General features: G+C 38.2%; 1 protein-coding gene across 1 annotated transcript in view; it reads left to right on the top strand.

The window, feature by feature from the left end:
• gc (GC vitamin D binding protein) overlaps nt 1-13965 on the top strand; it is a 29408-nt gene extending 15443 nt beyond the window's left edge. The window contains exons 4-7 of the mRNA XM_063018329.1: nt 1750-1885; nt 8114-8208; nt 13742-13847; nt 13924-13965. Coding sequence (XP_062874399.1) covers nt 1750-1885; nt 8114-8208; nt 13742-13847; nt 13924-13965 — 379 coding nt within the window. The remainder of the gene's footprint in view (nt 1-1749; nt 1886-8113; nt 8209-13741; nt 13848-13923) is intronic.
• The last annotated feature ends 11058 nt before the right edge of the window (nt 13966-25023 follow it).

Here is a 25023-nt window from a genome sequence, read left to right as displayed (position 1 = left end):
TTAAGAGAAAGCTTGGGAGAATGTGATATGGTCAGATGAGACCAAAATTGAGCTCTTTGGCATCAACTCCACTCGCCGTGTTTGGAGGCAGAGAAATGCCCAGTGGGGATGGTGTTCTTGGGGTCATATCCAGCATTTCTCTGCTCCCAGCTCCCTTGAGATCATTGACAAGCTCCTCCCGTGTAATTCAGAAGGTGGACTGACCTCACCTTTCTCAGAATCATTCTTACCCCACCAGGTGAGATCTTGCATGGAGCTCCAGAGCGAGGGTGATTGACTGTGATCTTGTATTTCTTCCATTTTCGAATGATCGTGCCAACAGTGGTCTCTTTCTCACCAAGCTTCTTGCTGATGGTCTTGTAGCCCATTCCAGCCTTGTGCAGGTCTACAATCTTGTCCCTGACGTCCTTTGATAGCTCTTTGGTCTTGCCCACGGTGGTCGAGAGATTTGAACAAAAGAAACTGATTCTGTGACAGGTGTCTTTTATACAGGGACAGGACTAATTTGTGTGCCTTTTGTGCACATAACCGGTCTGTGGGGGTCAGAATTCTTGCTGGTTGGTAGGGGATCAAATACTTATTTCCCTTAATTAAATACAAATTAATTTATAACTTTTATTTAATTTTTTTTTTTCTGGATTTTTTGATGATATTCTGTCTCTCTCTGTTAAAATAAACCTTCCATAAAAATTATAGACTGTTCAAGTCTTTGTAAGGGGGTAAACTTACAAAATCAGCAGGGGATCAAATACTTATTTCCCCCACTGTATATCAGTGGCGATTTCTCTAAGACTGCAAGGAAAGCTCAGCTTCCTTTAAAATGTCCAAAATTAAATGGTCAAATATGTACAGTTGTGTTAACATTTCATTGACTACAAATGCGTTAGAACACGTATATCTCGAAGACGAGTTCGTTCAGAATCAGCTAATTATCACAAATCGACTCGATTTTCTTAACTTAACTCATACATTCCCGTAGCGTCAATGCATTTGCCCGCAGAAGCTGAGCGTCTCTTCATTTCTATGGGACTGCATCCGAAACTCGCCAGTCATTGGATAAATGCCTCGATTTTGTACGCCCCCGGACGCTGAGCGTCTCTGGGGATGAATGGGGCTGTGGGCGGGTCTGGACGCTGAGCTTCTGCAAGATGATTGGAAGATCAGTGGAAAGGCTGAATCCCGTTTTGATTGACAGCTCGTTTGAGCGCTACACCGTCACTTCTCAAACTCAAACTCAAAAGAAGCTTTATTGGCATGACAAATAGGGACATTCGTATTGCCAAAGCAATACACTTCATTAGTCACTTAATCACTAGGAGCTTTAGTCCCATCGCAGATTTTGCGAGTGAAGTCGAAAGACCAACTACAACCCATTTCAGGCCATTTTCTTGTAAAAGGAACAGAGGGCAGAATTTATGTGTAAATAAATTGACAAATTTTATGATGTAAGCCGACAATGAGCTTCCCCTCTTTGAAAGACCAACAGCCGCCACTGATATATATATACTGTATATATATATGTATATAATCAGATGTGGGCAGACCAAAATGATGTGGTAAATCCAAGCAAGGGATCCAAGCAAAAAGACGTTTCCTGTTTTGTATCAGTACTGGTATTACAGTCAACAAAATTATGATGAATTATTATCAGTTGGCAAGAAGATGCCAAAAGAATGGGATCAAAAGAAAAAACTAAAGTATTATGATTAATATATTGTTCTGTGTGTGTCTGTCTCTGTGTGTGTCCAGATATTTGTTCCAGTTTGGAGTGAAACACACATCGGTCTCATTGCCAGTGCTGACAACCATCCTGTTTAAAATCAGATGTGTAGTGGAAGCTTGCTGCTCTGGCACTGATGATGCCACAGCATGTTTAAAAGAAAAGGTAGAACCACACTTCTAGAAAAAGGGGGGTTTGTATTCATTAAATGCAATGTGCCATAAATGAGATACACCGATCAGCCATAACATTAAAACCACCTCCTTGTTTCTACACTCACTGTCCATTTTATCAGCTCCACTTACCATAAGCACTTTGTAGTTTTACAATTACTGACTGTAGTCCTTCTATTTCTCTGCATGCTCTGTTAGCCTCATACCACCCTGTTCTTCAATAGTCAGGACCCCCAAAGGACCACCACAGAGCAGGTATTATATAGGTGGTGGATCATTCTCAGCACTGCAGTGACAATGATGTGGTGGTGATGTGTTAGTGTGTGTTGTGCTGGTATGAGTGGATCAGACACAGCAGCGCTGCTGGAGTTATTAAATACCATGTCCACTCACTGTCCACTCTATTAGACACTCCTACCTAGTTGGTACACCTTGTAGATGTTTGAGTTTGAATTAGTCATCTTCTAGACCTTCATCAGTGGTCACAGGACACTGCCTATGGGGCACTGTTGGCTGGATATTTTTGGTTGGTGGACTATTCTCAGGCCAGCAGTGACAGTGATGTGCTTAAAAACAGCGCTGCTGTGTCTGATCCACCAGCAGAACACACACTAACACACCACCACCATGTCACTGTCACTGCAGTGCTGAGAATGATCCACCACCCAAATAATACCTACTCTGTAGTGGTCCTGTGGGGGTCCTGACCATTGAAGAATAGCATAAAAGGGCATAAAACAAAGCATGCAGAGAAACAGATGGACTACAGTCAGTAATTGTAGAGCTACAAAGTGCTTCTATATGGTAAGTGGAGCTGATAAAATAGACAATGTAGAAACAAGGAGGTGGTTTTAATGTCTTGGTTAATCCATGTTAGTAAGTTTTAAATGATATAAAAGGAAAGAAATATAGTGAGTAGAAAATGCATTAATCAAATCAATGTCATCTAATTAGTTTTGATTACTTCATCCTTCACCTTCCCTCACCTGCTGCACCTTTCTTTTAACAAATGCCAACTTGGATGCAATGTGTAAGTCCATGCCAGGGTTTGGAAGCAGGTGCAGAATATCTTCAGCAGGTCTAATCTAAGAATCACAGACAACACATGCTCCTCATCAAAAACAGAAATAAAAGCAAGCAATTTATTTATTAATATTTTTATTATATATTTCTTTTTTAATTCAGGGCAAGGTTACAGTAAGTCTGAATTCCATTCCAGAACACTGGACATTACTTACTGTTTTATTCAGACTTATTTACACCTAGGTCTAATTCACCCATGTTTTTGTAGAGTTGCAAAAATAAATTAAAATTACATTGATTTCATTTGTCAATAATAAATTTTCTCGGAAGGATGAAATGTCTTCATCTCAGCCTGAAATTCTGTGGATGTTGTAAGTGATTTCTTTGCCACATTTTAAAGCACCTTTTGTAGTGTTCTCTCGTAAATGTTTCTCTCTCCATTACTTCCTGGAAGGTTCATGACTGCTCTATGATTGTTCTACGAGTAGCAAACTGCTTAATAACATTTCAAATTGTTGAAGCCGACATGCCAAGGTCTTTAGCATAGCATTTCTGGTCTGTTCAGACAGCTCTCTTGTCTTTGCTATTGTAAACAAGGAACAGGAAATAACTGGGCTTTTTAATCATCAAACCACATTTATAGGCTAATTTAAGGTGGCCCGCTGAGTCAAAACACAATAACATTTACAAAACAAACAAAAGCTGACAACGCAAAAACATAAAGGACAACACAAAAACATTAAGGGAGAACGCAAATATATTAAGAGACAACACTAATGCTTTAAGGTGGAACACAATTACATTAAGGGAGAACGCAACGAAATTAAGGAAAACACAAATACAAATCCTATAACGGAAGTGCTAGGGGGCACCTCTATCATTTTTTATCTTTATGAATATTGCAGCAAAAGAAGCAAGAAGCTCACGCTAAGGCAGAGCAGCGTAGTGCAGAGAATCTGGCTTCAGTTTAACTTTAACGTTCAGTGATGTAATTCTAAACAAAAGTGAGCTTTTTAGTGTAGGCGGTTTGACTGTATAGCGCCTTTTTGTTTTTTAAACATCAGGCAGATACTAGCTTGCTAAATTTCAAATATAATTGCAAAATCAACTAACTTGAGCTTTAACCAGACTGTCATATTGTGCCACGCCTTTACAGTTTAACATGTTTTAAAGTCATAAACCATTTAACAGTATATTTACAATGTGTTAGTTAGTTATCATTATATTGTATATACTGTATATATACAGTATATATATATATATATATACAGTATATACAGATGTACAATGATCATACATTTATTGATCTTAACTGTAAATTCAAATAAAATAACTAAAAAATAAAAAAAGGTTTGTAGTAAATGGGAAACATTGATGTTTGTATTAATAAATGAAATTATATGAGATGTTCATAGATTAATTTATCTCCAATATAAAATTATCACATATTTATTGATCTTTATTTAAAATTAATATAAAAATAGAGTTGTAGTAAGTGAGGAACATTGATGTTTGTATAAAAATGGTTTGACATTCATTTATTAAAAGCTCACTTTTGTTTAGAATTATACTACATAACTATAAGGCATAACTACTGCCAGATCTGTTAAATCTAAATACAATGGTACCTTGTAATTTGACGTCCCCTAAACTCGAAATCTTTGAAACAAATTATCTTTGTACCTTTAAACTTGACTTTTACCCTAAACTGCTTTTACCCAGCACCGCGACCCAGATCAACCACACAGCAGCATAAAATCATAACCGTTGCTTACCAGAGCTTCACCAAATCTATATCCATGTGTTGTTCAATTAGGGATATTATCCACTAATTTTTCTTCTTGGCGGCCATCTTGTATGTTTCCAGAATATTTCCAGAATATATGAATCCATTTCCAACTGTGTTTTTTCACCTAACTAACAAAAAACGTTTTAAATAATTTATTCTCTCTGCTTTCACGTTTAAAAGCTGAAACTGGTCATTTGTTAACTAAGCTGTCACTTATACCTCTACAGCCAATAAGAGAGTGTTCTTCATTGCCAACTCACCTAAATGACACACATTGGATAAATCAAAAAAGAATGAGCATATCTGGCTTTGGATTAGAGAAACAAGTGAAATTCCACAAAAAATCTCAATTTAGAGGCTCTGATTGGTTTATAAAGCTGTATTTCAAGGGCTGAACCACGACAGAATCTTTTAAACAAATGCACCAACACCCTAATGAAATAGATTGAGCAAAAGGAATGAATCTTTACCATAGATAAGAGCACAGCTCTTCGGATTCGATTCCAATGAATGAATCATTTGTAAAGAGTCGTTTCTGCCTTGTTTTTACTCAGTGATTCAGTTTGCTTTTTAAAGCAAGAAATGGGGAGGGGTAAATTTAATGTGTATAGACAGAGTCTGACAGAGCTTTAGAGCCAAAAAGGCACAAATGTATTGAATAATGACACTATAAAGTACATATAATTCATCTTACATATTTGTTTCTGCAATATAACTTGTTTTGTGTGTTGGAAAACTTTGGAGACCTTTGGAGACCAACATGGACTCTTTACTTCTACTTTAATAACTTCAGATCAGAATGAGTTAGAAACTAAAAATTTGGTATGGTGATTTTAAACAACATTTGCCACATTAAAACAACATGAAACGCGTTAACAGGTTTCCCATACATCCTTATGTGAAAAAAAACCTTGAAATTCAACGCATTTTAAACTCAACGCCACTCCCACAACCAACTGATGTTGAGTTTCTAGGTACCACTGTATTGTACAGTACAATCTTTAATACTTTTTGACCTTATCTAATCCTAGCTTTTATTTCAATCACATACACATTTTAAGACATTTTACAAATTGGTTAATTTATGTATTCATGATTTTATATTCATGTTTAATCCTTAGTTTTGTCTGAAGTTTTAGTCATTTAAATTTAAATTAGTTTTACCCATCTTTTCATGACGAAACAAAAGGGACTGGTACATGGTATTAGCCTTCTAACAGTTTAGTTTGTCACACCACACCAGCTGTATAAAAAGAAAATCCATTCACAAAAAGAGAGATGCAAAGAAATAACTGTTTACAGAAATGTATATTTGAACTTAAAATCATAGCAAGTCATTGATTATTTGCCAAAAAGTGTTATTAAAAGAATTTGTTATTATAGCCACAAATTACATTAGTATTGTATTTATCCACTTGGTCTGTGCCACAACATTCTGAAAAATGCTGACTTTATTAGCTTTCATTCATTATATTTAAAATCATACAACAAATAAAATAAAGTATATAATAACCTTTACAAACTGGTAAGTATTATTTCAGCAATTTTATAAGCCTGTGGCAGCATGGTGCCACAGCACATAATGTTAGTTTCACATAGCACCAGTGCCCAAGTTCTGATTAATTCCTGCGATTATGTGTTAAAGTTAAACATTTTCTTTCCATGTACTTCCTCCTCCAAAAACAAACCAGTAGCTACTTCTAATTCCATTTAGTTGTGCGAGTGTGTGAGCGTGTGTGTGATGTCCCCATAGTCAGAGTATTTTCTTACATTGCACCTTGTGCAAAATCACAGTGAGAACTGCCAGCTTTGTCTGATATTTTGTTTAAAGGTTTATTTATCTAATAATCTAGAGCAAGAATTGCCATTGTACACAGTATGGGTCATCTGCAGCCAACACTTTATTGCTGTGCACCCATTTCATTATATAGCAATGTACAGCGTATAATTAGCAAAGATTTGCTCTCTTACTTTACTAGTATTCAAACATTTTAAGTCATTGATAAACTAGCCATGTATACAAATTCAGAAAGTCAACTTTTGGGCCGATTATTATGGTTTTTCTTTTAATAGAATTCAAGTTTTATATAGGACTTAACTTTTTATTAAAAAGCAAGCTTTAAGTAGTATATAAATATATATATATATATATATATATATATATATATATATATATGTTTTTTTATTATTAAAATCAGCTAACAATGTCTAAATACAAAGGTGGTGGCAAAAAAAACTTCTATCTAACCCTAAATAGCACCAATATCCTAAACAGATGCTACAAGCAGTTGTAAAACAGTAACATGTTGCTTGCATCTTATTTAAGCAAAGAAAACTAACCATGGGTTTGTAAGATAACAGGACCAATAAACAATTTCAGCTAACTCATAATTCATTCAGTAATGCAGGTCCAAATGTCCAAGTAGTTATGAATAAGGTAGGTTTTTAATCTACAAAACAAAGAGACTGCAAAGACATTGCATTTGGCAGACAAAGCATGGTGATGGCAAAACTGTAATCAAGTATAAATGAACTAACAATTTTTGCATTCAAACAATTGTAACTTTTTTGAAATAGTAGAGCAATGACCTATATCTATTAAAAATAAAACATTTAAAAGAAATAGATTGCTCTGAAACTACTATACTAAATCACTTTTTGCAGTCTGTTGCACTAAAGGAGCATGAAATCATGGTGTCAAAAGTGCAAACTATTAACCAATTCCAGCTGCAAATCTACTGATCAGAATCATTCAAATATATGTCCCCACTGTGATATTTCTACACTTTGCTTTTTAACCAGTATGGGCCATTTCAGCACTGAAACACCTTGCCTACAGTGCTCTAAGACCTTGAGTATTTACAATATAGACAAACGTATGTGGACATCTCCTCTAATTATTAGGTTCAGGATCTTCAGCGACAAACCATTGCTAACAGGTTTATAAAATCAATTCTATAAAATCAATGATATGCTTCCAACCTTATGGCAACCCTTTGAGTGAAGGATGCATAAAGCTACACTACACAAAACCCATTGCCTCTGAATCTTCACCTTCGAAATAAAAGTCATCCTATTGATTGTTATTACACCTTTCAAGAGCATTTTCAAGCCAGATGGCATGCTAGCACAGTGCTTGGAGTCTTACTGCCAGAGGCTAAACATGCATGATTAGCCTTCACATAAAGTGCTTTTGCACTGCATTATTGAGTAAATATTTATCTTTGGCAGAGTATGCTTATGAACTCATGCCAGTGTATGATATTATATAGCCAAGAACTTCCATATCTGATGTTCAACACTAAGATTTGCAAAGAAATGTAAAATATATTTCATCCTTCTTTTTTGATGTCTGAAGGCTGATCAGAGAATGTTTTTATACTTTTTTTTTGTTTGTTTGTTTTACAGGAAAGCAAATTGGAAAAAATGGCAACACTACTATCCAAGATGGACAGCTTCTGCTCACATTACTTTAAACTTGAGTTGCCTACATTCAAAATAATGTAAGATGAATATTTTCCGGTATCAGGTAGTTTTGCATACAAACTATAATTTCAAGCTGTAATTTCATGTTTTTCCTTTTAACTAAACTCTGGTGAATGTTCTATTTACATTAGATAATCTTTAATTTGTGCTTGTTGTGTATTATCATTTTTTCTGGACCCCCCCCCCCCCCCTTTATAACTTTCAGTCTAGCCATTTTCAATTACCAATTATTAATCAGCTTCCGCTTGTACAAACCCAGATCTGATTAAGCAAAGCCAAATCACCACATGCTCTACATATGGAGAAATGCTACGCTCCATGTGATTACCCCTTTACACACATAAGAGCCCAGACCAGTCCTGGAGATCACATATTGCAGCAGCAGTGTGAAGAGACCCCATCTGACCTTCCTCCCTCAAATTGTGTTTATGTGGACATGTATAATGTTACACCACTGCACCACCTGAGTGCAACAGTTGTGGATTATATTTCACTTAATTTTTAGTTATTTTGTGAACAGTCTGTACTATACTGATAGACCTAACAAATGGATGGGCTATATCTTCTGATGTAGTCATAAATTGGGGGCATTAGCAAACAGCATTAGCTCTAAAGTTCCATAGAAAATCTGTACACAGAGAGACTCTCAGATACTTCAATTCTGATAGAAACTGAAAGCCACAATGCCCCCATAATACACGTGTCACACCGGAAAACTTTCCTTTCCAGGCCTAATATTACTTTACCTGTAAGTTCACAGAAGTTTTCAGCCCCTTTGCTATATTATCCTTCAAATGTGGAGTCTACCAGTTGCAATGAGAAATAATTTGATATAGGCACACACATGGGTCTATAAGGTCTGTAATAACAAGCTATTTACATTGCATGTCTGAACAGAAGCAAGGCTAAAAAGTACATGGAACTGCTAGTTAATGTCCATGATGGTAAGGAATAGGTCATGACAAAGATATAAAACAATATCTATGGCATTGGGTTTTCCCAAAACCACAGTGATCACAATCATTTTAAAATGGAAAAAGTTTGCCATAACTTTAAACCATCATGCAGTAAGGTTTTTGCATCCTGGACAAAATCTGCAAAAAAAAAAGAGCTGCAAAAAGAACTGCAAATGTCTTGAGTTGAGATAGCAAAATCTGTTGGATAGACAACGTACAGGCAAAACAGTTAAGACTGTTGAATTTGCTAAACAGCATGTAACAGACTCTGGCAATGTAAGAAAAACATTTCCAGGTTTGGTAAGCCAATAAGTTTTTTTGAGCAGTACAGCATTCACTTTGCCTGGTCAAAAACATGCCGTGTACATCACCTGGTTAATAACAACTTTACAGTGAAACATGGTGGTGGCAGCAAGAGTTGAGGGCCAGATTATGCAGTTCATCAGTTCACCAAATAACCTGGCATAGAGCAAAAGCATACAGTCAAAACTACACTGAATGGCAATGGGCAATCTTTTAATGTTATTCAGTGGCCTAATAACCAATTTAATTGTACAGTGGACCCTTGACTTATGAATTTAATTGGTTCCAAAGGGCTGTTCTTAAGTCAAAATGTTCGTTAGTTAAACCTATTTTTCCCATAAGAAATAATGTAAATGGAATTAATCCGTGCCAGACCTCCCAAACCACCCCCTTACCTAACCTTTCTAATGTCTTAAATGGTCTTTTTTGTTATAAATACAAGTATATTTTCCCTTAAATCTCAAATTATAGAACAGACATTACTGTAATAAACAATAATAAGCAACAATACACAGTACTGTACTGTACATAAAAAAAACTCGCATCATATTTCAGTACAGTACTTGTGCTGTATCATACACCATAATAAACCTTTCCTTCTTTTTTATAAAATGTATTTACCAGAAACAACAATAACCCTCATATTTCTCTATTATTTTCTTCTTTATTTTAATAGTGTTGTATTCTGTAGGCGTAATTGCACGAAAGAATAACTTCTCTCTCACTCACTGTCCCCTCTGTCTGATACACGGTGACAGCTACTGGCAGGAGTAATTATACAACACACCAAATAGTAATAGATTCATTTTCTCACCACTACGCTTTCTCTGCACATTCTTTGGGCCATTTTAATATAGAATTTTACAAAATATAAAGAAAACACCGAAAAAACACCGTCTATTGTCAGAATGTTCACTCACTGTATATATATATAGAGAGAGAGAGAGAGACGGTCGGAGTCAACTTGTTCGTGATGTCACGTGTTTCGAGAATTTTGGTTCGAAATCCGAAATTTGTTCGTACGTTAAGTTGAAAAACATCGCTCGTAACCCAAAATGTTTGTATGGTAAACGGTTCGTAGGTCAAGGGTCTACTGTATTTTCTAAATATAAGCAAGTTTAGCATGTGGAGCCTCAAAAAAGTTGTGACAGAAGTATGTTTACACTGTGTTGGATAAATATTCTTTTTAAAGATACTTTTAATTTATTTAAAACTGTGGGTACTAATTGTAGTATTTACTTTGTAAGTGTAAGTGAAATTTGCTTTATACTAGATTTCAGCTGCTTAGCAGTCCTTGGTTGCTGTTGTCTGATTACATGGATCCTACATGGTTGATGCTGCATTTTTCATTAAAACATTTTCCACACATTCTTTATGGGGACAGGTCAGGGCTGCAGGCAAGACTCTTCTTCTGCTTTGTATTAGCACTTTTTACAAAAGACATTGTCTTAAGGCAACTTTACAAAATCCAGGATCACCAAAACTTCCAAAACCAAAAACTTCTGTTGAGCAAGCCAAGGGTGACAGTGGCAAGAAAAAACTCCCTTAAAATTACAGAAAGAAACCTTGAGAGGAACCAGACTCAGCAGGGACCCATTCTCCTTGGGTGGCCTGGAGAATAATTTAAATTTAAAGTTATAATTAGCAAAAAGAATATACAAACAATTGTTTTCAACAGTTTAGCCTGTTTGTCTGCTGCCTGGTCTCAGCTCTGGATAGTCACTGACACCATAAAGCTGTCATCTATGCTGCAAAAAATAAGAGCAGCACCCTCCTGCAAAAGGTGGGCACCATCCCGCTTCAAAAGGCCAGGCCTTCCCTCAAAAGTGGACCAGTTATCTATAAAAGCAACTGTGTTTTCTGAGTACCATTTAGACATTCAGCTGTTCAGCTACACTAAACTGCCGTAGGTTTCACCACTGTGCCAGATTGGTAAGGGGCCAGAGCATAATACTGCCCCGGACATCGTCCTAGCTAAATCACACACCTCTTTAACATTACTCTTCGTAACCTCACACTGCCTCAAACCACATCACTAGTTACAATGTGAATAACATTTACATTTACATTTTTGGCATTTAGCAGATGCTTGTATCCAAAGCGACTTACAGTACTGTGACAGTATACAGTCTTAGCAATCAAGGGTCAGGGGCCTTGCTCAAGGGCCCAACAGTGGCAACCTGGCAGTGGTGGGGCTTAACCACTAGGCTACAACTGCCCACGACCTTTTGATTACTAGTCCAGTACCTTAACCACTAGGCTACAACTGCCATAACAATGTTTGTAAATCTATGGTTAGCATTAGCCAGCACTTTTAAGTTTTTTGTTTTTTTATCAAGCACCCTGGCTCCCGAAATGCAGGTGACTATGATTGCTGGTGTCTCTATGGGGGTAACAATTTGCACGTGTTAAAGCTGAGAGTTTCCTAAGACTCTTTTTATACTTTTGTGTATACTGCTTTAGTACCAAATCATGATTACAATCACCTGTTGACATCACCTATTTAAAATCACATCACTTTTTGGTTTTTGTTACCTCATTTTACTGTTTAGTTTTTGTTATCTACCACTTCAATTTATTTGCATTTTTCAAACTGTCCCAACTTTTTATAATTTGGGGTTTTACATTATACTTATTAACAGATATTCAAGCTGCAATGACCCTGACCCTACATGTGCACTACTCCATCTACCTACAACCCCAGATCAATTGGGACAGTATGAAAAATGCAAATAAAATAAATAGGCAGTGTTCCTTACATTTACTTAGACTTTTATTTAATTGCAGACAGTGTGAACCTGCATTTTAGGCCTGCAACACATTCTAAAAAAAGTTGGTATGGGGGCAATTTAGGGCTAGTCAAAAAACTAAATAATCATGTGACTCCAAACAGGTGATGTCAACAGGTGATTGTAATCATGGTTTGGTACAAAAGCAGCATCCAGGAAAGGCTGAGTCTTTTATGAGGATCTCCAGTTTGTCAACAAATGTGTGAGAACATTTTTGAAATGTTTAAAAACAATGAACCTTAAAGAAAGATTGGAAGGGATTTGCATATCAAGCTTAGGCTGAACGCCCGTGATCTTCAATCCCTCAGACGGCACTGCATAAAGAACCGCCACTCAACAATATCTGATATAACCATATGGGCAAGGGATTACTTTGGCAAACCTTTGTCAAGTACTACAATACAGAGTTGCATGTACAAATGCCACTTAAAACTTTACTGTGCAAAAAAGAAGCCTTATGTTAAGCCTTATGTGACCTTAAAGGCAATGACTGCTGAAAAGTACAACCCCAATGCTGTGCCAAAGAAAAAGTTGGCACAGCATGCAAATGCAAATAATAAAAAAACTTACATTGTTTCTTACATTGACTTTCATTTCATTGCAGACAGTATGAACCTTAGATATTTCATGTTTTCATTACATTTATTAATAAACCTCCATTCCTGCATTTTAGGCCTGCAACACATTCCAAAAAAAGTTGGGACAGTAAAGCATTTACCACTTTGTAATGTTGCCATTCCTTTTCACCACACAGTACCCGTATTCTCTTCTTCCACAGCCATGCCTTTGTAATGTTAGCAGCATGTGGTTTTGCATTGTCTTGTTGAAAAATGCATGGACGTCCTTGGAAAAGATGACGTCTTTAAGGCAGCATATGTTGCTCTAAGATCTCAATGTACTTTTCAGCAATAATGCTGCCATCACAGAAGTGTAAATTATTTTTGGACTGATAACAGTCGGGATGGTCCTTTTCGTCTTTGGTCCGAAACACACAGCATCAATTTTTTTCCAAAAAAGGCCTGGAATGCTGATTCATCTGACCCTTTACACTTTTACACTGTGTGATGGTCCATCCAAGATGCCTCTGAGCCCAGAGAAGTTGACACCGCTTCTGGACATGGTTAACATAAGGCTTCTTCTTTGCACAGTAACATTTTAAGTTTGTGCATGTAACTCCATATTGTAGTTCTTGACAAAGGTTTGCCAAAGTAATCCCTTGCCCATGTGGTTATATTGGCTATTCCTGATGCAGTGCCATCTGAGGGATCAAAGATCATGGGCGTTTAGCTTAAGCTTGCGCCCTTGGCCTTTACGTACTGAAATGCCTCCCGATTACTTGAATTGTTTAATGATATTTTGCTCTGTAGAGGGAGAAATATGCAAATCCCTTCCAATCTTTCTTTGAGGTACAGAAGGAAGGAAGTTTTCACAATTGTTTTTGTGTCATAGTAAATCAACTAATTCAAATTTAAAAAATAAACTTGTGTTTTCTGTATGAGCAGGGTCCAGCAGGAGTTCCAGGGAAAGGAGGCCAAGCACCAGGCATGGCTTGATTTGACTACCAGTTGTTGTTCTCAAAACTCGCCTGCACAGATATGCCAAAAACTGGTGTGTTATTTTCTTTACTATGATGTAAATGTTAATTAACATTTCGTTGTTTCATTTATTTATTATTTTTTAACAGACAAAGGTGGTCATTAAGCATGAGGATGATGCTACAGCTTAACCAGCGACAGTGGAGGTTTAAAAACAGATTTATTTTTATTATTTTTTTTTTTTAGACAACATAAATTTATCTTTTTTCCTCCATGTTAATGAGTAAGCCCATATAATGTAAAAGGCTTCAGAGAAAATTACACTATATGGCCAAAAGCATATTGACACTTTACCTTAAGCTTGTTGAACATCCCATTTCCAAACCATGGATATTAATTTGAAGATGGACCATCACATCAACAGCCTTCATTCATTTGAATAAACTTTCCACATATATTCAGTAGTTTGTCTGTGGAAATTTATGCCAGTTTTATTAAATGTTGGCACTAATGTCGAACAAGTAGACCTAGCTCACATCTGATATTTCAACTGATCCCTACAGTCTTTAGATTGAGGTCAGGGCTGTAAGCAGGCTTTTAGCTTTTCTCCGCACCCAACTCAGCAATTCATTGCTGCATCCCAATATTTAACATTGGCTCCTTTGTCATTGTTTCCTTTACCTGATTCCTGATTCCTCCCTTCTTACTGTAAAGTAAGACATCTTGACTTACTTAAGTATCACTATGAATTGATGATGTGTTACCAACTGTGTTATCACTGGTATTAATATAATAGACACATTGTTATGATATTTACATGAAATAAAGTAAAATAGTAACAGACCTAAAAGCAAATTTGGTCTTACAATCATTTTTAAATTTCTAACCTACTAGCAAAAATGAGATATTCTGAGCAATAAGTGACACACAATTATAGGTAATGGGCCAAAAAACATAGGAGATTGATTAGGCATCAACTTATGTTTTAGGAAGCACCCATGTCTTTATGGACTTTGTGTTTGTCCCTTTTATATGGATTCACTTTTAATCCTTCACAAACACAATAAATAAAAATAAACATGGACAAGGAGATAGCATTGCTGCTGCTGTTCTTTTACTGAATCACTTTCACATGTGAACATTCAACTCTGTGAATCAATCTACAAGTACGGCAATTACTTCCAAAGTAAAAGTCTCAATATTCAAATTAACATAAATATACAAATACACAACACTCCTCCCTGCTAAGATACAATGCACACTAGCATTCAATTTTGCAGCATATACTCTTTTCTTTCTTTTCTTTCGTTCTCTAACAGGATAGCGTCTTTCATGACTAACGTTTTCAGTCAACTTAGGTGGTGAAACTGAGGTTGGTACCACGGTTGTTGTGTTTGACTCTGGTGGAACACTAACTTCAGAAACAACAGGCGGTACTGTCAAAACCTCAGATGAGTCAGATTCATTCACTGGCATCAATGATTTTCTGAGTTGATCAATGTGATGTCTCCAGGTTGCACCTCAACAGTGTAAGAAAGAGGTCCTGTTTGTGCAGTTATTTTTCCAGAAGTCCAGAATCTCTGGCTAGAACAGTCTGTCCAACTAAGAAATTATGCATTTCTTTCCCTGAATGATTCGAAATCTGTTGCAACTGTTTTCCTTGCATGGTCTGTCTAAGATTTGGTCTTAGAATATCAAGATGTGAACGTAGAGGACGACCTAGGAACAACATTGAAGGTGAATCATGGGTGGTTAAATGAGCAGCATTTCTGTATGCAAACAAGAAGTTAGCAAGCTTTTGCTTCAATGTCAAGCTTTCTCCAGACATGGCCTTAAGTGCATTTTTCAGACTCTGCACAAATTGTTCTGCTAAACCATTAGTCGCAGGGTGATATGGTGCTGATGTCAAATGTCGGATTCCATTTGTTTTCAGAAACATTTGGAACTCTTCAGCAATGAATTGAGGTCCATTGTTACTCACTAGATGTTCTGGAACACTAGTTCTCGCGAACAGCTCTCGCAGTACTTCTACTGTACAACTGGCTTTTGTAGAAGACATTATGAAGACTTCTGGCCACTTGGAACATGCATCTACCACAACCAGAAAAGTGTGGCCCAAGAATGGTCCCGCAAAGTCAATGTGGATTCTCTGCCATGGAAGTGCAGGCCATTCCCATGGGTGTAAGGGTGCTGTTTTTGGCATCTTTTGGACATGCTGGCATCCTGAGCAAAGCATGGTAGAGTGTTCTATCTGCTGGTCTATACCAGGCCACCATACAAGCTTCTGGCCAATGCCTTCATCTTTACCACGCCTAAATGTTCTAAATGTAGTTCCTCCAACACTTTAGCTCTCAGCTTTGAGGGAATTACAACTCTGAGTCCCCACATGATGCAACTACTATCCAGACTTAGCTCTGAACAATGCTGATAGAACTGACTGAATTGGGATTTTTGTTGTTCAGTCCAGCCATTTAGTGTTGCCACGTATACCTGAGATAATGTGGGATCTCGTCGAAGTCTCATTTCTTATCATCTCTGCTGTTACTGGCAAACTTTCAATCTGCAAAAGAGAAAACATATCACCTGGATTGGTCTCCAGTGTAACTTTCTCAGGCATGTCGTTTCCCATAGGTAAACAAGACAGTCCATCTGCATTTGCATGACGATGTGTTCTTTTGTAACTGTGCCCTTCAAGAAATAATGGCCATGGATTAAAAATTGATACAAGAGGTTGATGATCTGTTACTAGGGTAAACTCTTTTCCATACAGATACTGATTGAATCGTTTAACTTCCCAAACAAGACTCGGCGCTTCGCGGTCTATGTGTATGTGTATGTGTATGTGTATGTATATTCTTCTCAGCTGCAGTAAGGGAACGGGATGCAAAGGCGATTGGGCGTTCACTTTCATACCTCATAAAGTGTGACATTACTGCGCCAATTCCATATGGTGAAGCATCACATGCGAGTTGTAGTGGTAACTCTGGATCATAACAACAACAAAAAAGCTGAGATTTGAGGATGGCGCCGCAGATGGCTGCCTCGGTGAGAGCTCTCTATGTTTTGTGTTGGTTTTTGTTTGTTAATGTTATTTATTGTGCGTCAACTCGGTCAGTTGTAGCAAAGAACAGTTACTGATCTTCAGAGACAATGTTTCACCAACTTTTATTCCGGAGTTTTCTCAAAATCCTTCAGAGTTTTTGGAAATCCTCACAACTGGTGCGCTTGCTTTACTCAACCTGGCAAGAAAGCGGCGGAGAGGCAGACGAGCCGGAGCGCTCGTAAAGATGAGGCGACGTGGAGTACGAACACCGTTACCGTCTTTTTTCCTCTCCAATCTGCGATCTCTGCACAACAAACTGGAAGAACTACTCCTGCTCAACCAAACTAACAGGGACTTTTCAAATACATCTGCACTGTGCTTTACAGAGACCTGGCTTTCGGAGCTGACCCCGGATAGCGCACTGCATCTCCCCGGCTTTCAGCTGCACCGAGCGGACAGAGACGCGGAGCTCAGCGGCAAAACAAGAGGAGGAGGACTGTGCTTTTACATCAATGAACGCTGGTGTAAAGATGCAACGGTACTGTTAAAATCATGCACTCCTCATCTAGAATCACTTTTCATTAACTGTAGACTGTACTACTCTCCCAGAGAGTTTTCTTCATTCATTCTGGTCGCTGTTTACATTCCGCCGGATGCGCGCACGAGAGATGCGCAGAAACTGCTGGCCGATCAGATAATGAAAGTAGAACGGGAGAACCCGGACTCACTGCTCATCATCCTGGGAGACTTTAACAGCGCAAATCTTACAAAAGAAATGCCGAAATACAAGCAACATGTCACCTGTGCTACAAGAGAAGGGAACATTTTGGATCATTGCTACACCTCTATTAAAAATGCCTATCGCTCCGTCACGCGTGCGGCTCTCGGACATTCCGACCATCACCTCATTCCCACATACAGGCAGAGACTCAAAACTAACAAGCCTGTCATTACAACAGTGAAGAAGTGGACCAGTGAAGACATTGAATTGCTACAGGACTGCTTTGAATCCACAAACTGGTCTGTCTTTGAGGAGGCGACGGACAGCTTGGATGAATATACAGACACTGTAGCATCATACATCAGTTTCTGTGAGGACAGCTGTATTTCTACTACAACACGGGTAAAATACAGCAACAATAAAGCATGGTTTTCGGCTGAACTCAGACAGCTTCGGAGGGAAAAGGAGTCAGCATTCAGGAGTGGAGATAGAGTTCTCTACAAAGAGGCCAAATACAAGCTGGAGAAAGGTATCCGATCAGCAAAAAAGGAATATTCAGAAAAGCTGAAAAGCCGAAAAGCCAGATTGCTGCTAACGACCCAACTTCAGTCTGGAGGGGCCTCGAAGAGATCACTAACTACAAGGTGCGAAAGACCCCCCTTCTCCTGAATGACCGTCAACTCACCAACGACCTGAACGAGTTCTACTGCAGATTTGAATACAATAAGGACAATTCTCAGCCTTTCTCAGCTAATTCTTCATCCTCTTCCTCCACCCTGGCTCTCTCACCTCTGTCCCCGGCTCCTTTAACCATCAACGAGCGGGACGTTAACAGACTCTTTAAGAAACAAAAGGTGAGAAAAGCTCCTGGGCCAGACGGAATCTCTCCATCCACCCTTAAGCACTGCAGCAATCTGGCAAAAAAACTGGCACCCACCTTCACTCACATTTTTAACAGATCATTAGAACTTTGCTCTGTTCCTTCATGCTTCAAAACATCGACCATCATACCAGTCCCCAAAAAAACTAACATTTCTGTTAGTACTGTTTTCAGGTTTTGGAGATGTTTTTCTGCATTTTCACCTGTAACAGTGATGTCATCTAAGTAACATTGTGTTCCTAAGTAACATTGCCCTCTGCCACAGGGCAGGTGCTGAAGCAACGTCAGGTCCTGTGAAGATATCGTCGATTCTGGGAAGTGGATACTGTTCCGCTTTCAGCACGGGATTGATGGAAACTTTAAAATCTCAGCATGCTCGGACAGTTGCATCTTTCTTTGAAACAAGGGCTCCAGTCTACCTTTGACAAGATTTGCTCAGATTCCATGCGATCCAACTCTCTCTCCACCTTCTCTCGGATAGAATAAGGAATGGGTCTGGCTTTGCGGAACCTTGGTGTAGCATTGTCATTAAGAACAATGTTGCCCTTGATGTGCTTGAGTGTACCTATGCCTTTTTGAAAAACATCGGCAGCATCATCCAAAACTTTATGTAGTTATTTTTCAGTAGACACCTCTGTAGAGAATGTGGTGCACATACTATGAATGGATCTCCAATCAAGTTTTATTTGTCTCAACCAGTCACGGCCCCAGAGTGCTGGTCCATTTGATCTGACTACATATAGATCTAACATAGCCTGCTGGTTTTTATATTTAACAGTCACTGTTACAATGCCGACAGGTGTTATCTTTTCCCCAGTGTATGCCTTTAGCTGGATGTCAGATGGTTTCATTGCTGTATTCTTGAAATATTGTTCAAAATCTTTCTGTGAAATGACTGATATAGCTGAACCAGTATCAAGCTTCATTCTCAGTGTTTTTCCATTCACTTTTGGAGTTAGCCATATTGGTTCTCTCCTGTCTGTTTTTACCTGGTAAATGTCTAGACTACCAAGTCCAACATCCTCATCATTTTCATTCACATTCTGGTCCACTGCATGCATATCAGTATTTTTGGTGGTATTTGGTCTGGTTATTTTATTTTTGTCTTTAACAGTTTGTTTGTTTATCACTGACCGACAAGCTCTTTGAATATGTCCCACTTTGTTACATTTCCTGCATGTTTCTGTTTTAAAGCGACATTGTGCAGCTGTGTGTGAGCCTCTGCCATACCGATAACACAGTTCACTTGGTCCTGTCCCATTTCGTTTTGAGTAACTTTGTGCACGCTTACTTTTACTCCTGACTCTAACTCAGTAGCATCTCTAGCAGCTGCTTCCATTGATACAGCGATTTCCACTGCTCTTTGAAATTTGAGTCTATCCTCCGTTAACAGCCTTTTCTGAATACTTTCATTCAAAAGTCCACATACTAAGCGATCTCTTAACACGTCACTTAGTCCATCACCAAAGTCACAATGTTCCGATAAATTTCCTTAGTTCAGCCACGTACACTGAAACAGATTCTCCCTTGCTTTAATTTAGTTTGTGGAATCAGAAACGCTGCGCAATTAATAGGGGCTAAGGACACAAATGTTTCTGCATAGTTTCATTGCCTCAAAATACTGTTGTGAGAACTTTCTTTCAATATACATCATCCAGTTATCTGCTGAGCTATCAAAAGCGTCCAGTTTTCCAATATAACCAGCCATTGTTCTATTTTTCTCTCACTGTGTCTTTTCACGGCAAATCCTCTCTCACAGGCCAAAATGTACAGTTTTCTATACACCTGTAGGTTCTTTGTGTTACTCGATAAAAGACCAACAATCAAAGTTATTCCACAACTTTATTACAGCCCGCACACTTCCAGTACAACGTTCTCACATAATAAACGCCCCCCCCCAGTCAACCGTGCAGGGTCAAAGAAAAACTCCATCTGCAGTTTCACAATAAAAGCTTCTCTTTTGTACTGATGTGCTAGAAAACATTTACTTTATATGAATATGGAACTTATCAAACTCCCTCATTTCTTAAAAAAAAAAAAGAAATAACAATAAATTCCGGTTAAACAGTTAAACCTTTTAAACATCAAGATATACTGCATATAAAAAAATAACATTGTATTTAAACAGTTATGTAGTTTGATTCCTTTTAATCAAGTTTTCATTGCAAGTAAATTGTAAGCTAATGCCCCCTTTTTGGTTAGGCAGTCTGTAAGTTGCTCTTTTGTGCCATACCATAGCACACATTCTTTGATGCTGCTTATCTCAAGACGGAGTCTTTTCTCCGAGACTGACTTTGTGGACTTCAGTGCATCAACAAGAGAATGACTATCTGTGACACAGATTACTGGTGGAGCATGTTCAGCATCACCAGTAGTGAGTTCAGAGAACAGTGTAGTTAGAAAAATAGCGTTATCAATTCCATCAGACATTGACAATGTTTCACCAGCAAGTGTGCTCCGTATAATTCTCTTGACTCTCTTAGACTGCCAAGAAAGAGGTGAAAACTTTCCATCTTCTCCTATTAAAACAATCAAGTGTCCTCCTTGAGTGCCTCCATCTGAAAAATGTCCAAATAAGGCATCACTGAACACGATTATTTTAAGAGCACTGTCTCTGCCCAAGTGTTGGAAGTTCAGAACCACCTTCTTGGATTTGCACACTATTCTGTTTGCTTCATGAACCGTCTGCACAGTAGCAGTTTTGAAGCTCGACGCCAAGTTGCTAGCATCAAACATAACATCTGGCCTGCTCTGTCTTGCAACCCAGAGAATCTGACTTATCTTGGACCTGAGAGGGATGAATCTTGTTGCAGGGCTCGTGGTGGGTTCATATGTATGGGTTGCATGTGTTGGATGTAGTTTTCTTGGTGTATTTGTACGTTTCTGTCAACAGTTACAAAATCTATTCCCACATAACAGAAGTTCCCTTTACGTCCAATTTGAAAAACAGATCTCAGATGATGTATTACTGTTGTGGCGAAACCTTGTGTGCCCCCCCATATGAAGTCATCCACATGACAGGCAAGTTATGGTGCAATCTTTATCCAATAAAAAACAGATGGGCCAACTTTAGAAATTTTACCTCATGCTCTCAGCACTATTTCCTTTACTCTATTGTATCAGTACAATGAGGCATCTGCTAGACCATACACACACTTTTTGAGCTTCCATATTGTCCCTTTACAGTCAGCTTCAGGGGGAGGCTTGATGTAAATGTCACGTGACAGCTATATTCCCTGTAGAAAGGCAGACTTTATGTCCATGGAATGAAGTGACCACTGTCTTTGACAAATAACTGCCAAGAGTAATCGAAGTGACTCTGAAGCACATGTGGGTAAATCCTTTTGAAGCTCTGACATTTCTAACTCTTCAAAACCTCTAGCCACTAACCGTGCTTTTGGAACTAGACCAGTTTGTGTCTCCTTGGTAGATACAGTGGGGCCAAAAAGTATTTAGTCAGCCACTGATTGTGCAAGTTCTCCTACTTAGAAAGATGAGAGAGGTCTGTAATTTTCATCATAGGTACACTTCAACTATGAGAGACAAAATGAGAAAAAAAAAATCCAGGAAATCACATTGTAGGATTTTTAAAGAATTTATTTGTAAATTATGGTGGAAAATAAGTATTTGGTCAATAACAAAAGTTCAACTTAATACTTTGTAACATAACCTTTGTTGGCAATGACAGAGGTCAAACGTTTTCTGTAAGTCTTCACCAGGTTTGCACACACTGTAGCTGGTATTTTGGCCCATTCCACCATGCAGATCTCCTCTAGAGCAGTGATGTTTTGGGGCTGTCGCTGGGCAACACGGACTCCACAAACACGACGAGTTGAGTTTTTACCAAAAAGTTCCATTTTGGTTTCATCTGACCACATGATATTCTCCCAATCCTCTTCTGGATCATCCATATGCTCTCTGACAAACTTCAGACGGGCCTGGACATGTACTGGCTTAAGCAGGGGGACACGCCTGGCACTGCAGGATTTGAGTCCCTCTCGGCATAGTGTGTTACTGATGGTAGCCTTTGTTACTTGGTCCCAGCTCTCTGCAGGTCATTCATCAGGTCCCTCTGTGTAGTTCTGGGATTTTTGCTCACCGTTCTCATGATCATTTTGACCCCACAGGATGAGATCTTGACCCCAAGGGAGATTATCAATGGTCTTGTATGTCTTCCATTTTCTTACAATTGCTCCCACAGTTGATTTATTCACACCAACCTGCTTGCCTATTGTAGATTCACTCTTCCCAGCCTGGTGCAGGTCTACAATTTTCTTCCTGGTGTCCTTCGACAGCTCTTTGGTCTTGGCCATGGTTAAGTTTTGAGTCTGACTGTTTAAGGCTGTGGACAGGTGTCTTTTATACAGATAACGAGGTCAAACAGGTGCCATTAATACAGGTAATGAGTGGAGGACAGAAGAGCTTCTTAAAGAAGAAGTTACAGGTCTGTGAGAGCCAGAAATCTTGCTTGTTTGTTATTGACCAAATACTTATTTTCCACCATAATTTACGAATAAATTATTTAAAAATCCTACAATGTGATTTCCTGGATTTTCTTTTCTCATTTTGTCTCTCATAGTTGAAGTGTACCTATGATGAAAATTACAGACCTCTCTCATCTTTCTAAGTAGGAGAACTTGCACAATCAGTGGCTGACTAAATACTTTTTGACCCCACTGTATGTATTTTTGTCCCTCATCTCTAACCTCCTCAAACACATTGTTATCTCTCCAATGCTTGATCTCTTCTTGTCTGGCGAGGTCAAATGATAGATCTTTTGTTACCCATACATCCTCACTTATGTCTGCGGCATTAACATCAATTACAGCATGTTCTATTTGGAGGCTCTCTACATTAGTCATGTCAACTGAACCCATGCTGCCTGCCACATCACTTGGTTCTAGAAACAGCAGATTGTACTAGTTATTGTATTTACCTGTTGCTTTGCCTGCCCGTCCTAAGACTTTTGCTGTGTGTAAAACTCCACTAACTCTATCTCTGTATTTCATAACTTGTCCTGTTTTAAGTCGAACATCAGTTATCTGCTCTGTACCACTGCATGTATCTATGTTGTCATTTGTGTGCTGTGCTGCGTCCTGCTGTACCTCAGTGGTTGCTCCTGTGTACTCACTTTGCCTAAAACTCTGCTGCGCCTCAGCTACAGTGTCCATGCCCTCCATGTTGTTGTCCACAGATCCTGCCATTTGTCTTTGCAGAATGTTTGTGTCGCTTTCTGCATCATCCTCTATGACACATTAATCCTCATTCTCTGCATTCACTTTTCTCAGTCTGAAGTGGTGTACTCTAATACAGGTTCCCCCATGTCTGACAAACACCACTGCACCATCTTGACCAATTACAACTTCTGGTCCTTTCCACTCTGGACAATCCACACTCTTGTAATACACTTTGTCACCCATCTCATATTTCTCATCTGTTTGACGTATTTGTTTCTGCAGTGCTCTCCGTATTGATGCATGTAAAGCAGAAATGTGTTTAGCCACCCATTCACTTTTTGTGGTGCCTTCTAAAGCTGGAAGCTTGTCAGTTAGCACAGAGGGCAGATTGGGATTGTGGTGGGAAAACCCTTTATTAAATACCTTGAAGACTGGATTGTAAGTAGAAAAGAGGTTTAATTCTTATCTGCAGATAAGGATCACACTGGCAAGCCTTTCACGTAGAAACCTCAGCAGTGCGATCCCGAGAAAGGGAATGATCCACTTATATACATAGAATGTATGTCCTTGTGGGACAGTGGGAAAGTTCACACGTTGACAGATGTAACTTAGATAGGAAACAGGAACTGTTTGAAGACAACTACTACAGGATCTGTAAGTCGTAAAACTGAGCAACAGGGTTTGTAGGTCACTTAATTGCAAGCAATGCATTCTTTGTTATGTATTAATTAACATTTTCCTTCACATTCCCTCCTTTCTGTCATTTTATGACAATCAAATGAAATTAATAAAGTTGGCAAAACTAGATAAAAACATAAAATGAAGTATTAACGTAACAAGTAAAAGAAAAATTACATTGAATACATCCGTAATAACACTTCTTTTAGGTTTAAGTTACTGCTTCATTAATATGTCATGTAACATCACGCCCATGTTGAAAAATGTCATCATGTGTCTCTGGTTTCCAGTCGTGATCTTTCCCAGCATGTTGTTGATGCAGTCGTCTGTAGGCTGGAGCAGTAACACTTTTTATAGATCTAAAAATGAAGGACTGGGAACAGTTTAAACTCAAGCATGTTGGAAAGTCCCTCTAAGCTTAGATGCTTGTACCACAGCTATATTAATAATAATAATAATAATACATTTTATTTATATAGCGCTTTTCAAGATACTCAAAGACGCTTTACATAAGACAAATAATCAAAACAAATACGTACATACACCATACAAATCATAGTACAAAATCAAAATAGTACATCAACATCAAGAATAATTAAGATAAAAACAAAGAGAGCAGCATAAGACAGTTCATTAAAAATTAGCTAAATTATGAGAGAGAACAACAAATATAGAACAATTTCTTAAAATTAGACAGAAACAGGACAGATTTACATGCAATCAGGAAACTGAAAACTTTACAAGTTTTAG

Source organism: Trichomycterus rosablanca, chromosome 21, assembly GCF_030014385.1.
Source record: "Trichomycterus rosablanca isolate fTriRos1 chromosome 21, fTriRos1.hap1, whole genome shotgun sequence".
Lineage (NCBI taxonomy): Eukaryota > Metazoa > Chordata > Actinopteri > Siluriformes > Trichomycteridae > Trichomycterus > Trichomycterus rosablanca.
This window is presented reverse-complemented; position numbering and strand designations above follow the sequence as displayed.